Genomic DNA, 16,696 nt, shown 5'->3' with positions numbered 1-16,696 from the left:
ATACAATCCCAAAAAAATACCAGACGGTAAAAGAAATTTTCAATGGCATGATAAAAAATACCAAATATTCATTTTCAAAAGCTTAATAGAAACACTAGACATTCAAACAATTCTAAAAGTAATAAAAAAAAAGTATAAAATGATTAAAAATATTTTATTGCCCAAAAATAAAATTCAAATATTAAAATAAACTCGAGAGCCCCAAAAAATATCCTATAGTAAAAAAAATCCTTAGAGTACAATAAAAATACTAGATGGTAAAAAAATTCTTAAGTCTAAAGAAATACAAGATGTTAAAAAAAAATCTAAAAACCCAAAAAAATCCTAGGTAGTAAAAAAATTCCAACAGCATGATAAAAAATTTCACATGTTTTTAAAAACTTCCAAAAGTTCAATCAAAGAACCAGATATTCAAATCATTCTGAGTGGATAAAAAAATACTAGATAATTAAAAAAATCGCAAATGCCCCAAAAAAAATCACATAATCGGAAAAAAAAAAAAAAAAACCAGATTTAAAAAAAAAAAACTGAGAGTCCAAAAAAAATAACATATGGTAAAAAAGTTTCTTGTATGGTTTCTTTCAGGCTGTTTCCAAACCCTCTTCCATGTCTTTGTTTGGTTATTCTTTGAAGCAACTGACCATGGCAAATATGGTCAAAGATGTAAAGGTAAAGAGGTGTTAACCAAGAGTGCACAACGCTCCAAATGGAAGGAAACTTAAAAAGGCTACAAAATCTGGTAACACCGGAGGGATGGAAAACGATGCCATGGATAATACTCCGATGGAGATTTGCTGGAGATTGAGAGGACCCAATTTTTGTTGGAATTGGAGGAGTTAATGACCTTTATTTATTTTTTATTTTTACCCTTTTTTGCAATAAAAGATTTGGATTTATTCAGTATATTACAAACAGGTTGTAGATAAAATTTTTATCTTCAAGCTTTTATCTATAGCAATGAAGGAGAGCCATTTCATGGAAGAATAAATGTCACCGACAAAAAGAGATTTAATATTTACTTTTAAAAAAATAAAGAGATTTAATATTTACTTTTAAAAAAATAAAAAATAAAATAAAATTGGGATAGTGAGCTGGAAATGATGTATTAAATTTTTAACACGTGTTGTTTCTGACTTGGTCACAAGGTAGAATTTCGACCTTAGTTCCAATAACAACATTCATTATATGTGCCTGAGTATCAACCTATGGGAAAGACCTCGTGAGGCACATCTGAAGAGGGATATGCCATTTCAGTTGTCATATAAGTAAAAGTTTTTAATCAACTTAAAAAAAAAAGAAGAAAAAATTTGATCCAACTACAAATAATGATTAATATTGGGTGTCTCTCGCACACATTTTATTGGTCGTACCATTCCTTTCATTTAAAAAGAAACTTGAATAATATTTAAATAATATATCATTAATTGAATGATGTGAATTTACACATAGGAACTACCTATGAATTTCTCTTCATAGGTCCTCACAATGTCATTACTTTATTGAATTTCCATATATGATTGGGTTAAATTAAAAAAAAAAAATCGTAAATAAAATTTCCTACTAAATTGATCAACACAGAAAGACAAACAAAATTCTTGTAAGAAAAGGAAGTAAATTACCACGGATAATATTTTTAAGAAATGATAATAAAACAAAAACTAAAACAAGATTGAAAAATTTAATATTGATGAAAATATTAAAGGTTAAAATTATAAAAAATTGCATGAAAATATCGAAAAATATTAAATATCGATAAAAATTTACAAAAATAATATAAATTTATTTTTTTAAAAATAAAAAATTTTGTTAAAACTTTAGAATTAACTTATATAATCAATTAATTATCAAATTGATTATAAAAGTTACAAAATTATTGAATAAATATTATATTTTTCTTAATCAATTTAATTTATAGTAAACGGTAATAGTCATAAATAAATTATTATTAATAAATATATACGAAAAGAATATATATTTTATAAAAATTATTTATTAATTAAGATAAAACAATTATTACAATTGCATTATATATCATAAATATTGTCTCAATACTCATAAAATTTTTAGATGGTTGAAAATTATTAGTCTCTTTCTCGTTTTCATTTTTAGACGTGAAATATAAAAAATAATTATTAAAAGATGTATCCTCTTGATAATTTTTGTGGAATTATTCATATGTCATCTATAAGAATCTTGTATTAAATATGGTTGTCTTTAATGTTCAATATAATATATTCTATCATTTTTTTATTTTTATTTACTTAATGTTATTAATTTAAATACTATCAATACTAATTCTATATAATATTATATTTCCATGTTATTATTTTCCAATCTTATATAATCAACTATTAGCATATAATTATAGTATTCTAATTAATCCATCTTATACAAAATATATAATAAGTATATATATAATTTATCAATAAATAGAACTTATCAATGTTATTCAATTTAATTCATTCTGTTTTATATATATCATCAAATATTTAAAAGATAATTAAAAGGTTTAAGAAAACATAAATTTACATGGAATTTTTTAAAATGTTTATGGATGTTACAGATTTTTTAATTATATTTAAAGATTTTATATGGATATTTTGATGGAAACTTCCATGGTAATTTCAGTGAGATTTCAAAATTTTTGATAAATATTATAAAAATTCTATCCGTTTTTATTTATGATTTAAATTTCTTTTCAACCCCTTAAAAAAAAAACTTTCATAAGAAATTTTAGATATTTAAAACTTTGAAATAAAATAACTTCTTTCAACTATACTTATGAAACACAGAAAATAATAATAATAATAAATAAATAAATAAAGAAGCAAAAAAAAAAAAAAACAAAGGGGATGTGTATCGAGCTAAATCAATTAGATTGGGAATGGGTTAGATTTTGAATACTCCTATCCCCAAGTCAAGCACGAAGATCTCTGCTAGCAAAGCAGCCAATATCAGAGTAGGAATGACAATTTGCCTCAAACGATCCGTTACCTAGGGTGCATCATCCCAACTTGTCCCAAAAAATCGAGATTGCAAGGTGGACTTGGGGCAAAAATTTAAAATCCGAATCAAGGACGGACTAGAGCCAAGGAATAAAAATCCCAACCCGAACCCAACCTAATATATATATTTATTTATTACTTTTTTTTTATAATTTTATTTATGTAAAATATCATTTTCTTATGGGACTGCACCATTCACTAAGCTTCAACACCAAGTTGCCGCCACCAAGCTGCTGCCACCAAGCTTCACCACCACCACCAAGCAAGGTGCTTGCCGACCACCAAACAAAATCTGTTTTTTGTTCTGTTTGATCTGGCATTGTTTTTGTGCTGAATCTTTCCTTTGTTGATGTTTGATATGTTTTGTTTTTGGTTTGTGAATGTAAATGAAAAAGGATTACTGCAAAAGGAGTGGTCAGATACCAGCATTTGGGGACTGGGATTATGCAAATGAGCTTCCAATTACTCAGTATTTTGATCCGCTAAAGTTCTTCATCCTGTGAAAGCGATTAGTATCTGAAGGCTGACTTGTACGCTGTTGATCCCCACAATCCTCATCAGCCTTATCGTCCTGCTGTTCCTCCTCTCACCAGAAAGGTTTTTTACTTCTTCCTCTAAAAGGTTTTTTTTTTCTTCTTCTTCTTCTTCCTCTAAATTTTCTTTCTTGATAAACAACTCTGTCTCTCTGCTTTCCTGTCCTAAGTTTCTCTTTCTTCTGCTTAAAGCATTTGCAGAAACACAAAAGAAATTAGCATATTTTAGTTAATTATTTTATGTTAAGAAAGTTGTATTATTATGATTGATTATTTGTTTTAAAGGGTATTATTATTATTATTATTATTATTATTATTATGGTGAAAGATGGCAAGGTACAGATTAGGAGTAGTAATGGAGGACATACACACATGGATCTTGCTAGTTACATCCAAAACCCAGTAAGTACATGTTTTTTTTGAGAATCTGACTCTTTAAAAAATAATTAAAAAAATAAAAATGAAAAACCATCTCACCCCTTTTTCGATTGGAAAATCTCCGTCCTCGTCCCGCTTTTAAAGAAATAGAAAAAACTATAGGAATGGAATGGAAAATTATCCTAAAAAACAGAAATGAAATTTTAAAAACCAATTCTGTCCCACTACAATGACATTCCTAGGTTAGAGGCAGAGTAGATAACTACAGATGTAGGGCGTGAATCCATCCCAATTGCCATCCTCTGATAATTATTAAACCTATATATATTTTTTTCAAAAAAAAAAAAAAAATAAATATATATATATATATATATTCCTCAGGATTTTTTTAATTAATTTATTGTTATTATTTTACTCAGGAGATTTTCTAAATCTCAGAGATGTAAATGTATTTTTACCAATCCTCAGGTGGATGAAACTGACCTTAAACTTTATTACAAACCAAACATAACCAAAGTTTGGCCTCTCCATGGGTGGTCGCCATTTATGGACCCTGGCTAAAAGTAGTTACTTGAACCAAGCTGAAGAAAGACTGCCAACTCCAACAAAGTCAGCAACATAATTTTTCAAATAGGAAGCACCTCTTCTGTATAGAGTTGGACCAACCATGATATTTTGGAAAGCCAAACATGAAAAGGGAATTTCTTTTATCAGGAAGAATCTAAATACCTGGCCCTGTAACTTGACGAGGCTTTAACCTCGGCACTAGTGAATTTGATGTATAAACATTCAGATTAATTTTACACAACGTAAGACAGATTGGGAAATAATGGAATTTTCCTACAGCTCGTAAATTTAATGTGTTGGGATGGTCTGAATTTATGCAGCATTTAGCATAAAGATTAACTATGAACCTCATAATTTGGCTGATACAGATAGGAACTCAACAAATTGGGCATTTCACAACACATACATGCTGCCAAGATCTCAAAGAGCTTCATCGCCGAGCACAGATGAAATGGTAGTTTCAGCACTTTCAACCCCTGGTTCGATAGCTAAAAGATGATTAGTAGGCTAAAGAAAGTATTCATTGCCAAACAAACAATAATAAAATCTTATAACATATAATATTACGGCCATCTATTCAAGAATAATAAAGAAAATAAACCAAAGTAAAAATAAATAAAAAATGAAAATGAAAAAATAAAAAAAAGGTAAGCAAATGCTTACTCAATCAAAGGCCAAACAGTCACATAATGATTACACAACCTTATATTTGCACATACCAACAGCCGGTAAGATAGTGTGAGAAGTTTTGAAACAATAACATTTTTTTGATCTAATAAGTCAACATTATTTATTTGAGAGAGACTAAATTGTAATTCTCATGTAGATACATATTGATCATATCATTCATTCTGAAGTAGAAGATCATGTTTAATTGCATACTTTAATTTCCAGATGATATAGAGACACTCCCCACTGAGTCAACCAAGAAGAAAAACCACTTATTGTGACAGAGATGCTATAACACCCAGCAGTAATCGACTGGAAAGTGGTGCCCATGTAACCTCAGCAGTTGCAAGAACAGGATAGAAATAGTTGTAAAGGCTAACCAAGACCATGATAAGTAGATAAACAGAGATTTCAAATTAAGGGAAACATATCAGTCTCTTGCATATTAGAGGAATGCCAGTTTCACCTTTAAAACTTCGAATTGCAGCATTGGGGCCCCTAAATTTTTCGATTAGTGTCCATTGACCTCTTATATATGTTCAAACTAACTAGTACCTTACAAATATGCACTCACCATCCACATACTGTTAAATGGGTCTATCTAAAAGGCCAGACATTTATGCTGTCTTACTACTGAAGTTTTCCTTTAAACCCAAGTGCAAAAAGACATTAATATTATACTTCTTACTAACAAAGTCTTTGTCTAAACCCAAAAATAAATAAAACAGTTACCATTACATTTTGTTCTTGATCTTTGTGCTTCAATAATATTTACAAGAGAGAAGTAAAAGCTATTGTTATGACTGTAGTAAACTAATAAATACAGAGTAATCTCTTCCTTAATCCAAGAAAAGGTATTTCTAGTTTGCATGGTCCAATCATTGATCCCGAAAACTTCTACAATAAAATTAAGTTGCTAGTATAGTTCCCTATCTATGATTCTGCTATTTACTGAAATAATTTTAGTGGAACATTGAAGGAAGCCCCCATATGGATAGAAAGAATAAGTACAATTTTTGGATCTATTCCGAGTATTTGGAATGTGCTAAAGATTCAAAACTCATTTTTATCTTTTCTTTTTGGGGGGAAAAAAAAAAGAAATAATCCCTTAAAATTTATGCAAAATACTTTTCTATTTCTAGAATGTCCAATATATGTTTCATATCTTCTATGCGAAAATGTTTCATTTTCATAAGGTCTTCTTCATTGTTATTCAAAAGGTCTAATTGGTTCGAGAAATAAAAATAAGAGGATCAAACCATTTCTTCCGACTCTTTTTCAAATTTGATAAATGTTGGTTGATTGTATATTTCATTATAGTTCTATGATTCAGAGTACCATTTCCTATTTCATCCCTTTGAATTCCATATTCGAAGTTGCAATCGGATCTATTCATTAAAAAGAATCGATTCAATACATTTCTCAAGTCCTGAGCGTCTACCATTATACCGACAATGATCGGACATACTATTGCTATCCATAATGGAAAGGAGCATTTGCCAATTTATATAACAGATCGTATGGTAGGACATAAATTGGGAGAATTTTCACCTACTCTAAGTTTCCGAGGACATGCAAAAACAAAAATGTTTTGGGAGTTAATTGCTACAGTTGAAAACTTAAGGATTAAATTTACACTACCACAAAAGCTCAGAAGCTCAAAGCCAAGGAAACATCTTTTGGATTTAAGAATCATGCCTAGATGGAGTTGCATATATCAAGATAGATATGATTCATACAGCTAGGACAACATCACTATTTCCAGTTCTGGAGTCTCTGATTGATTATTAATATCATCTTCTAAATAAAATTATTTATCATAAATTAAGTTAAACAGGTTCAGCATTTTATGACTAATTACATCAAATTAAATCAAAGACATGCAACCAATTTTACATGGAGAAAATTGATAGATAAGAACAAGAACTGACAAGCTCAAACAAACAATTGGACACATCCCTTGCAAGGCAATTACACCACAATTTATGGATAGAAAACATATGCATACAATCAAATATTTGACAAATTATGATGTCGCCATTTTATTTTATCCATAATCAATCATAGCATTAGGAAGTTACCAAATGATGCATATTCTGGTATTGGTAAGCTGACATAATGAGGACATGAGCTTCTTGAAGATAGCACAAAACTTTGACCAGTAGATCCAATAACACAATCACGTGGCTGCAATAAAATCAAACACTCAGAACAAATAGGAGTCTTCCTCATGCATGAGAAACAAAAACATATTACTTGACCATCAAACTGTACCAAGAGATTTCTCTTAAAACTCTATCTAATCATCCCAAATATTAATCACTTGACAGAATGGGGTTTCTCTTAAAATGCCTATCTCAATATATTTTCATCATCAAACTTATGCCTGGTATGCAATTCTAAAAGAGGAGAATAAATTGAATAATATAATGAGAGAATAATTCTATTAATGAGACTCCAGGCCATGGATGCTATGGAGTAAATATATAATAGTCCTCAGCAGGGAAGAACAGATGAGACAAAATATTTTAGCAATCATTTCTACAGTTTTGACTTCACAATCTACCATAAGGTTTGACTTCACAATCTAAAAGAAGCGACTGATACCAACCCTTAATTCACATTGAATCTAAAGTGAATACTAGGCAGGAATCTAACCTTAAAATCCTTGTAAAAGCACAGGCGAAGTTCTTCCACTGCACCATTTTTGCAAATCAACAACGGGGTTGCTCCAAAAGCATTTTGAACGGCAGAAATAATGCCTCCAAGTGGGTATTTTTCTTTATTAGAAGGTACATATCCTGCTTCTTTCAAGACACTCTGGCATAGTATTGGGAAAATAAGTATAAGTAAACAACTTATATAAATGTTAAATAATTTATACACTGAACAAATCCAAAAAATTTAACTAATTTACACACAATAATGTTCATAGAATGTAAATTTACATAAGTGATAAAACAATTGATTTCGTTAACTGATACATAGTTTTATAGTTTGATTATATGCAAGAGCTGTTATTACTATCCTGCCAGTATGGTTTGAAGCTATTCCGTGTAAACTATAAAACTGAAATATATTCATATTATATAAACCCCATAGAATGTTCCAAATATCTAAATTGATTTAATCTCATTATTCATATACAAATAACCAAACACACTAGTATTTGATAATATAAGCAACCAACATTAATAAATCTTTAAGGGCAAAGCTTCCATCAATGGATGATATGCAAATGCAATCAAGAAGTTTCTACACCTTGATGCAGCAAAATTGCATAATATGAAAATGATAAATGATAGAATACTATTGGATTGTTACGTCTATAATAAGCAAATAGCTATCCTGAAACTTAAAAAGGTTTTGGTTGATTTTAAGTTCACTTTCTTGAAAACTTACAGTGACATTGTGTTTGAAATAGACATTGAGGGTCGTTAAGAAGTAACTGTATTCATCATGAACAACAGGAGAGGAACAAGTCCCGTGCTTCTCTGAAAGTAACAATGCAAAAATGAACCAAGGAACAAAAATTTAACTAGAAATGAAAGACATATATGTGATGTGCATGCCAATGACAGACCAACCGCAATAGAGCAATTTCACCTCATCAGATTATGACAATTTATTCTTATCTTATTGAAAGAAAGAGAAAGAACAAGAAGCCATCAAAAGTTCTTATGCAACTTGTCTATTAAACATGACAAAAAATAACAAAAAATAAAAAATAAAAAAAAAATTATAAAGCAACATGTGATTAAAAAAAAAATAAAAAATGAATCATCTAACAAAAATTATATATGCTTCAAACATAATATATGCATACATCACTATAGTAGTAATTCCTCTAACTACCCTGCAATTTCATTTCGTATCTCTAAGGTCTTGTTTGGTTCATATCAAAGTTCGTGCAAATATGAGATTCCAAGGGAAAGTGAAGTTTCCATGTATTTGGGTAATTTTTTGTAGTCAAAATTGCACCCAAAAGGAATTTGATTCTCAATATTTGGGCGAGTTGGGATGAATCTAGTTCTCTAGAATCAGTGTCCTTCTCACATTCCAAGAGAAATTAATTTTTTATCCTAACATTCCCATAGAAATTAGTTTTACATATATTTTTGATGACATCTTACCTTATTTTTAATACATTTAACCTTTTAACTGCATTTAAATCCTACATTTTTTTTCCCACTAACACTAGAAAGAAAAAGTGATTCCTAGAAACTAATTCCCATGAAATAATTCCCTCAAAACTTTACCACAAACAAAAAGGGACCTAAGTGGACCAACAAAAGGAAAAACATCAACAAAGAGAAAAGCTTCAGTGATGTGGATTTAAAATATGAATTTACAAGAATCGTGAGTCAAATGCATCAAATTTCAAAAGCTGCCAGGCTTTCATTTAGTGAAGACAAAAGTCCCATATCCTTTATAGAGATGTAGCAACTTTTTATCTTACACAAGGTCAAGAAGTCTGGACAACAGAAACACTTGAGAAAAAGATGAAGAATATTACCCCACTGCAAACGTATATTATCCATTTCGGCCATCAAAGAAACATAAACATGAAAAATTGTTAGTTTTGAAATCTGTACAGTGGTCATTAAAAACTCCAATACAAACAAAGTCCAAATTTGATTAGCACCTCATGAGCCCAAAATGATCCTTTCCCGCCATGGCAGGTTGATGGTTTACCACAACTTAGAGATGGCCAATACTTCTCTAGAGCATCAAGTAACGTTGAGATCTACAAAATGAAACCAAAACTAGTATAGTATACAAGATGAGACAGTTACCACCGCTAGAGCATACATCCAAAAATTATGCTCTGAAATGTAATTGCAACGACCAAACAAAGAATTCACCATAACTATTTGTATTGCAAAAAATGAACCACTGTGGAAAATTTATAGTTGATCATATTAACACTAATGCTCCAAGGTGCAGTAAGTGATACTGCAGGTCAATACATGACATGAGTGAAGAAGTGAGATTTTCTACTCCCAGTAAGTATGCCTAATTCACCTATTTTACATCATGGTAATGATTCTTAATTGCTAAACAATTTCTTAGATACTGCAGTCCCAGAAAATTACCAAGTATGAATTACTAAACACACCTCTTTTTCATCAAAGCTTTCATGGGTGCAGCAGGCAGGCCAGGTTCCATCGTTGTAGTCAGGCCACAACCCATCTACCATTCAAGTACAGAAAATACATCAGCATATTTTTCTTGGCACCCTCCCAGCCTCATAGGAGATTTGTATAACATGCTACAAGTCTACAATCATCAGGTCCATCATAAGAAATAAACAAAAGGTTGTATAGGCCCATTTGAGTTTCAGACTCAATAAAAAAGTTTGAAAATCTTTTTCCCAATGAAGTCAAAATCAGGAAACATTATAAATAATCAACTTTTATGTGCTTCTTCTAGTGCTTAGAAGGTCAGTGTTTCTTAAAATATGAAAGTGCAATTTCATTATCACAACGATGCCATATTCAAGGAATTCCTTCTGAAAGAAAATTAAATAATGGATTACCAATGATGCTTTGTAGTAGAAGAGGTTTTAATAATGTAGCCATACATATAAAGACCAGTTATAATAACAGTTAGGCAACCTTATACTTACGGATTGTAAACTCAGTTGGAGCATTTGAGCTGAAAAAGAAAATTCAGATTGATAAAATGTCAAGTTCCCATTATCAAGTTTGCCATTGTAAAAGTATATTGTCAACAAAACTACAAAAATTTAACAGTTTATCGCCCCAAAAATTGCTGTAAAAAGCTGCATACATACATAGACACAATAAGTCAATTAAGCTGGATGGTAGTTAGAGCTGAACAAATGACAAAAATGGCAATTATAAAATTCAGCAATGTCAGGAAATAAATACTTCACAAAGCAAATTTCAGGGAAAAGAAGATTGAAGATGTCAAAGCGAAAGTAGTTAAAGATGTCTAAGCTTAGTGCACCTGCTCGGACTGAATTTGGGTTTCAGCATCAATTACCAATCGAAGAGCATCACAAAAATATGCAAATATGCACCATCTATAATAAATCTACAACGGAAGAGAGAGGATCGTTGTAAGGTTTCCCTCTGTCACATTCTATATGATCCTATCCACCCACACAGTTTACATATAAACCAACTGATTAAAAATCACTTAGAAGAACCACTCAAGGGCAAAAATCAGTCCGATTAACCAAACTAGTCACAAATAAAACCACAAAAATCATCTTCCAATTAAAATTAAATAAATAGAATAATTATAAAAAAAAATTAAACATAAAAAGGGTTTAGAGAAAAGGGTAAGAAATTGAGAAACCGTCGGCAGCAGGCGTTGGAGGAACAACAATGGTCGGTGCGGTGACAGAATGTTCCAGGCCATTGCAGCGCCAAGACGAAGTAATCGAACTCTCTGAACTCTGCTACTTCTCTGCTTCCAATTTCTATTCCAATTCTTTTAGCCTCTATAATAGCAATGGAAGCCATTGTTATCATCAAGATACAGAGCAACTGGGCAAAGAGAGAAGCCATTTTCATTTTTCAGACCCAAATTCTTGGTATTTCTCCAGTGAAACCCAATGTTCCTCCGTGTTTCTAGACTTCCTGTAAGTTTTATATAAAAGTAGAATTGGGAATTCAATTATATTGTGATCAGAGGTCATATTTGTCATTTTAGGGTTATGGATATTCTTTTTTGAGCAAGAAGAATCCAAAACTAGATACTTATGAAATAATTGGAGGTTTTATTTATAAAGTCCACGCCAAACAGTAAGGACATATTTATTAGATATTTTTATTATTATCAATTGTATAGGCCTCTTATCCTTTCAAATAAGATATATTTATTAGATATGATTTGTTTTTATTTTCAAGCTTAATTATCTGCATATTATTGTAATTATATATCTTATGAAAGAATTTATAAATAGAACTTTTATCATCCTTGTAAAATATGTAGAATAATATAGTTACATTACTCTTTTCAATTCTCTCTTCCATTGTCTTTTTCTTTTCTTTTATAATATGTTAGCAGCACAAATCTTTAATCAATGGAATAAAAAATATGCGATCGCACAAAAGCTACGTTCTTTACCTTTAACTTATTTCCGATGTTCAATTGCAATAGCATAACTTCATCTCTTTTTCTTATCAGTAATTTTATCGGTTTATAATATATTATTTATTTATTTATTTTTGCTGTCTCCTATACTGCACCAGTGATTCGAATCCACACATCTTTAATACGGATAGCGGTGTTCGCCAACCGAATTAGACCATTTCGTCAATTTATAATATATTCTTTTTTTTTTTTTTTTTTTTTTTGGCTTAAACCAATTTATAATATATGCATGTGTGTATAGAGAAACGGAACATGTAAATAGATCTGATGATACTAAACCATATGCATAAATTAATTTCACAGCCAATAACATTTTGTGTAGCAAGCCATCTATGAGTTTGGGTCGACATCGGCAACAGTGCAATCAGAAAAATTATCTCCAGCCAATCAATTAAGATTTAATATCGATGGATCGGTTCAATTAGCGCTCGGATCATGAGGACTAATGAATTTAAAGACGTCATATGCCCAAAAGCTTCAACAAAAAGGCACTCGGCATTTTACTTTGTGGTGCTAATTTAAAATATAAACGTCGTCCTTACGATGAATTTGAGACCATGGAATATATGGGATTTAAGCAAACAACAGACATGAAAAAAAAAGCCAGATTGATCTTTTTCCTTTTTATTATTTTAATTACATAATAATCATTACAAGAAAATTTTCAAATGTCAGTTTTCCAAGTCATCCATGAAACCACATTTGAAGATTTCAATAATATATATATATATATATATATATGAGCTAGGATTGCATATTCGAATATATCCTCCTGAAGTAACATATATAGGAGCGATGCAATGAAACTCACATTTGAAGATTTCAATAATATATAAATCTATAAAAATATATATATATAAATATATGAGCTAGGATTGCATATTCGAATCTATGCTCCAGAAGTACCATATGATAGAGATTAGTTAGTTTTCCTATAGTTATCCTTAATCTACTATAAGTAGATTTTGATTAATTTTTTATTGTATACTTATCTCCACTACCTATCCACTGTGTACTTTGTATAAATATCAGCTTTGCTAAATCAATAAAGTAAGCTTTTCAATTTGTTTGCACAAGTATTTTACATGGTATCAAAGTTTTAAAAAGCTCTAACAGAGTCCTTGTCTCATCCGATTCTATCTGTGCCATTTTTTTTTTTTTTTTTGTCTCTTTTCTTTCCACGGCTACGCACACTCCAATCTCCTCTTCTCCTTCTTCTCCTATGACTACTAATCAAAATTCTGACTTTGCTAATTTGGTATTTATTAATATTGCTACCCAAGCACCAATTCGGCTTACTCTAAATAATTTTTTCACGTGGAAAGCACAGTGGGATGCTTTCCTTTATGGATATGCACTCATAGGATATATTGATGGTTCTCTCCCTTGCCCATCTCCATCCTTTGATTTGTCTTATTTATTTTGGACTCGGCAAGATCTGTTTCTTTTTGGCTCTCTTCTAGCCTCTCTATCTCCTGATCTTACCTCAATGGTAGCTTCTGCAAAAGCATCACAGGAATTGTAGAACAAACTCCATCTCACCTATGCAAAGCCGTCACAATCAAGGATCATTCATCTTCGAGAGAAGCTTATTCGCCCGCAAGCTTCACGTAGCCTCACCACTTATATGCTTGACATTAAAGCAGCAGCTGATTAATTAGCCATGCTTCAAGAACCACTGAAAGATGAAGAGATCACTATTTATATCCTAAATGGCTTAAATACTGATTTAAAAGAAATCTATGCTGCCTTACATTCCAGAGACACTGAGATTTCGTTTGAAGACCTTCATGAAAGATTATTGGAGTATGAGGCATATATTCACAAATCAGACATTACCATTTCAGATGAAACTTCTTTGCTGGCCCATGTTGCTACTAAAAATACTGGCAGTCATACATTCAATCGCACCTCTCGGCAGAAATCGGGCTCCAAATTTCATTACACCTCTCGGCCTCCTTCGTCGTCAACTCCTTCTTTTGAGTCTTATCATGGTCGTTGTCAGCTATTTGGAAAAATGGGACACTCGGCCAGATTTTGTTATCAATTGAAAAATCAATGGGCTTCTATGATGCGAATTCGCCTAAACCCGTACAACCAACAACCCGCTAAGGTGCCGACCCAATACGAATGAAGACTAGGCCGATCACTAGAGCTTAAGCCAAGAGGTTTAAGGACAAGCTGTGAGCATTTATACAAGGAGTAGTTAATTCTCAAAAGAGCTTGTCCATACTCGAAGATACAAAGCCTGTTCTAAGCATCTTAGTGGTGGAAGCCAATATGGACCCTGGTAGCTGTTTTCGTGCAAATTTAGAGTCTGAGCAATAAGGAATGGTTTCAACACTTCATGAACTCAATGAATATCATTAAAAGGACATGGAATTCAACCAAGGAAAAATCAAAAGCATCTAAAAGGATTTGTCCGGACAGCATCTCAATTTGGCCGAAATGCACTATTTAGCTGCTGACTTTAACTTTTCTTCTTGTTTGACTTATTGCAATCAAGGGGCAACACGTGGGAATCATTATTAATGATATTTGGCATGCTACATGGCATATGGAAGTTGATTTAGAGCCCAAACAAGCTGGAGATTGGTCAAAGATACCTTAGTAATCAAACTAGTCAACTAGTTTTCTAATTTGATTTTGACTTTTTGTTTTAGAAAATTAGTCTTTTATTTGGTTTCTATTTATTTATTTGCTGGACAAATCAACTTAGGAAAGTTATTATTTTATTATTTTCATTGTAAATTAATTAATTCATAATTCAAAATAAAAGAATTAACTAATCTAAATTAGATTAGGAAAGGAGGTGAATTTCCGCCAAGTTAGGTTTCCTATTCTTTAGTGGCTGGTTTTACCTAGACAATTAGGGTATTATTTTGTAACTTTTTAGCCTATTTAAGGGCTTATTTTATCAATAATATACAGTGTATTATTCATACAGAAAATTATTTATGAGATTGAATTCTTTTTGTTCTCTTTGAACACCTAAAACACCATTAGTGAATGATTGTTTTAGTTTGACTTATCAATAGGATATCCATCACCTATTGTGGCATCTTCATTATACCAAAGTTTCTAATCACAGGTGGTTAGGGGTTAAGGTGACCATTAGAACTTGAACATAATTAGATCCGAGCTAATATAATACCGGTTTAAGCACAGGTTGTCCTAGGTACGTATCATTCTATTAACCAATTAGGCATTTTACCTACTCCTCGGGCCACTCCTTTACCATAGGTCAGCTATTCAGGTCAGCAGGTTCAGTTTGTTCCTTCCTCTCATACAACTTGACTTCTTGATTTAGGTGCTTCTCACCATGTCACAAATGATCTTCATAATCCGTCTGCTCATTCTAACTATGATGGAATTGACGAAATTATGGTTGGCAATGGTAATGGTTTACAAATTACAAATATTGGTTCCACTCATCTTCCTGCTCACAATAGATCCTTTCATTTATCCAATGTTTTATGTGTCCCACAAATGACCAAGAATTTTGTATCAGTCTCTCAATTCTGTAATAATAATAATACTACCATTGAATTCTCACCCACTGGTTTTCTTGTGAAGGACATACCAATGGGAGTGACATTGCTTTGCAGACCAAATAAAGGAGGCATCTATGAGTGGCCATTTCAGTCAAATAATTCCCGCATCACTCCACCCTTAGTTTCTTGTTTTGCTGTCAAAACTTCCTACAAGGATTGGCATCTTCGCTTAGGTCATCCATCCAATAAAGTCCTACGCCATTTAATTTCATCTTTTTCTTTACCTGTTTCCTCATCTAAAAGTTTTATTTGTAATCCTTGCAAATGTAATAAAGCTTACAAACTTCCTTTTAATATTTCCTCTATGACTTCTTCTAAACCTTTACAATTGTTATATTCTTATGTAATTACCTCCATTGTTGGCTATAAATATTATGTATTTTTTGTTGACCATTTCACTAAATATATCTGGTTTTATCCTTTAAACCAAAAGTCTGAAGTGTTGTTAGTTTTTCTTAAATTTAAAATAAATGTCAAAAAATTTTTTAACACCAGAATCATTTCTTTTTACTTGGATAACGGAGATGAATTTTTAAAACTAAAATCTTTTTGAAACAACTGGTATCACTTATTTTCTATCACCACCCCATGCATCAGAGCATAATGGTTATGCAGAACGACATCATAGACATATTAGGAAAACTAGCTTAGCCTTATTATCACATGTAGGCTTACATTAAAATTCTGGTCCTATGGTTTCCAAACAGCAGTCTATTTAATTAATAGATTATCTTCTTCTACTCTTCATTTTAAATCCCCATTAAAATTCTGATCCTATGGCTTACCATTAAAGTGTTTGGCTGTCTCTGTTATCCCTGGCTTAAACCATACACAAAACATAAATTGGAAGCTACATCCAAAC

The 16,696-nt window shown here is 31.3% G+C and overlaps 1 protein-coding gene across 2 annotated transcripts; it reads right to left on the bottom strand.

Moving 5' to 3' along the window:
* Positions 1 to 4,606: 4,606 nt before the first annotated feature.
* On the bottom strand, positions 4,607 to 11,783 carry LOC107427151 (ribonuclease 2). Of its 2 annotated transcripts, none has more exons than XM_016037502.4 (9): positions 11,480 to 11,783; positions 10,782 to 10,810; positions 10,272 to 10,345; positions 9,798 to 9,899; positions 9,669 to 9,672; positions 8,555 to 8,646; positions 7,811 to 7,972; positions 7,234 to 7,339; positions 4,607 to 4,971 (listed from the first exon to the last, which is right to left on the bottom strand). In XM_016037502.4, the coding sequence occupies exons 1-9, from the start codon at positions 11,695 to 11,697 to the stop codon at positions 4,904 to 4,906; spliced, it is 855 nt and encodes a 284-aa protein (XP_015892988.1). In that variant the 5' UTR covers positions 11,698 to 11,783; the 3' UTR covers positions 4,607 to 4,903. The 2 variants fall into 2 exon arrangements, with proteins under 2 accessions (XP_015892988.1, XP_015892989.1); XM_016037503.4 differs by having other exon boundaries at positions 4,607 to 4,959.
* Between the last annotated feature and the right edge of the window lie 4,913 nt (positions 11,784 to 16,696).

The sequence above is a fragment of the Ziziphus jujuba genome, chromosome 9 (assembly GCF_031755915.1).
Source record: "Ziziphus jujuba cultivar Dongzao chromosome 9, ASM3175591v1".
Taxonomy (NCBI): Eukaryota; Viridiplantae; Streptophyta; class Magnoliopsida; order Rosales; family Rhamnaceae; genus Ziziphus; species Ziziphus jujuba.
The sequence above is the reverse complement of the archived record's forward strand: the minus strand, read 5'-3'. Positions and strand labels throughout refer to the sequence as shown.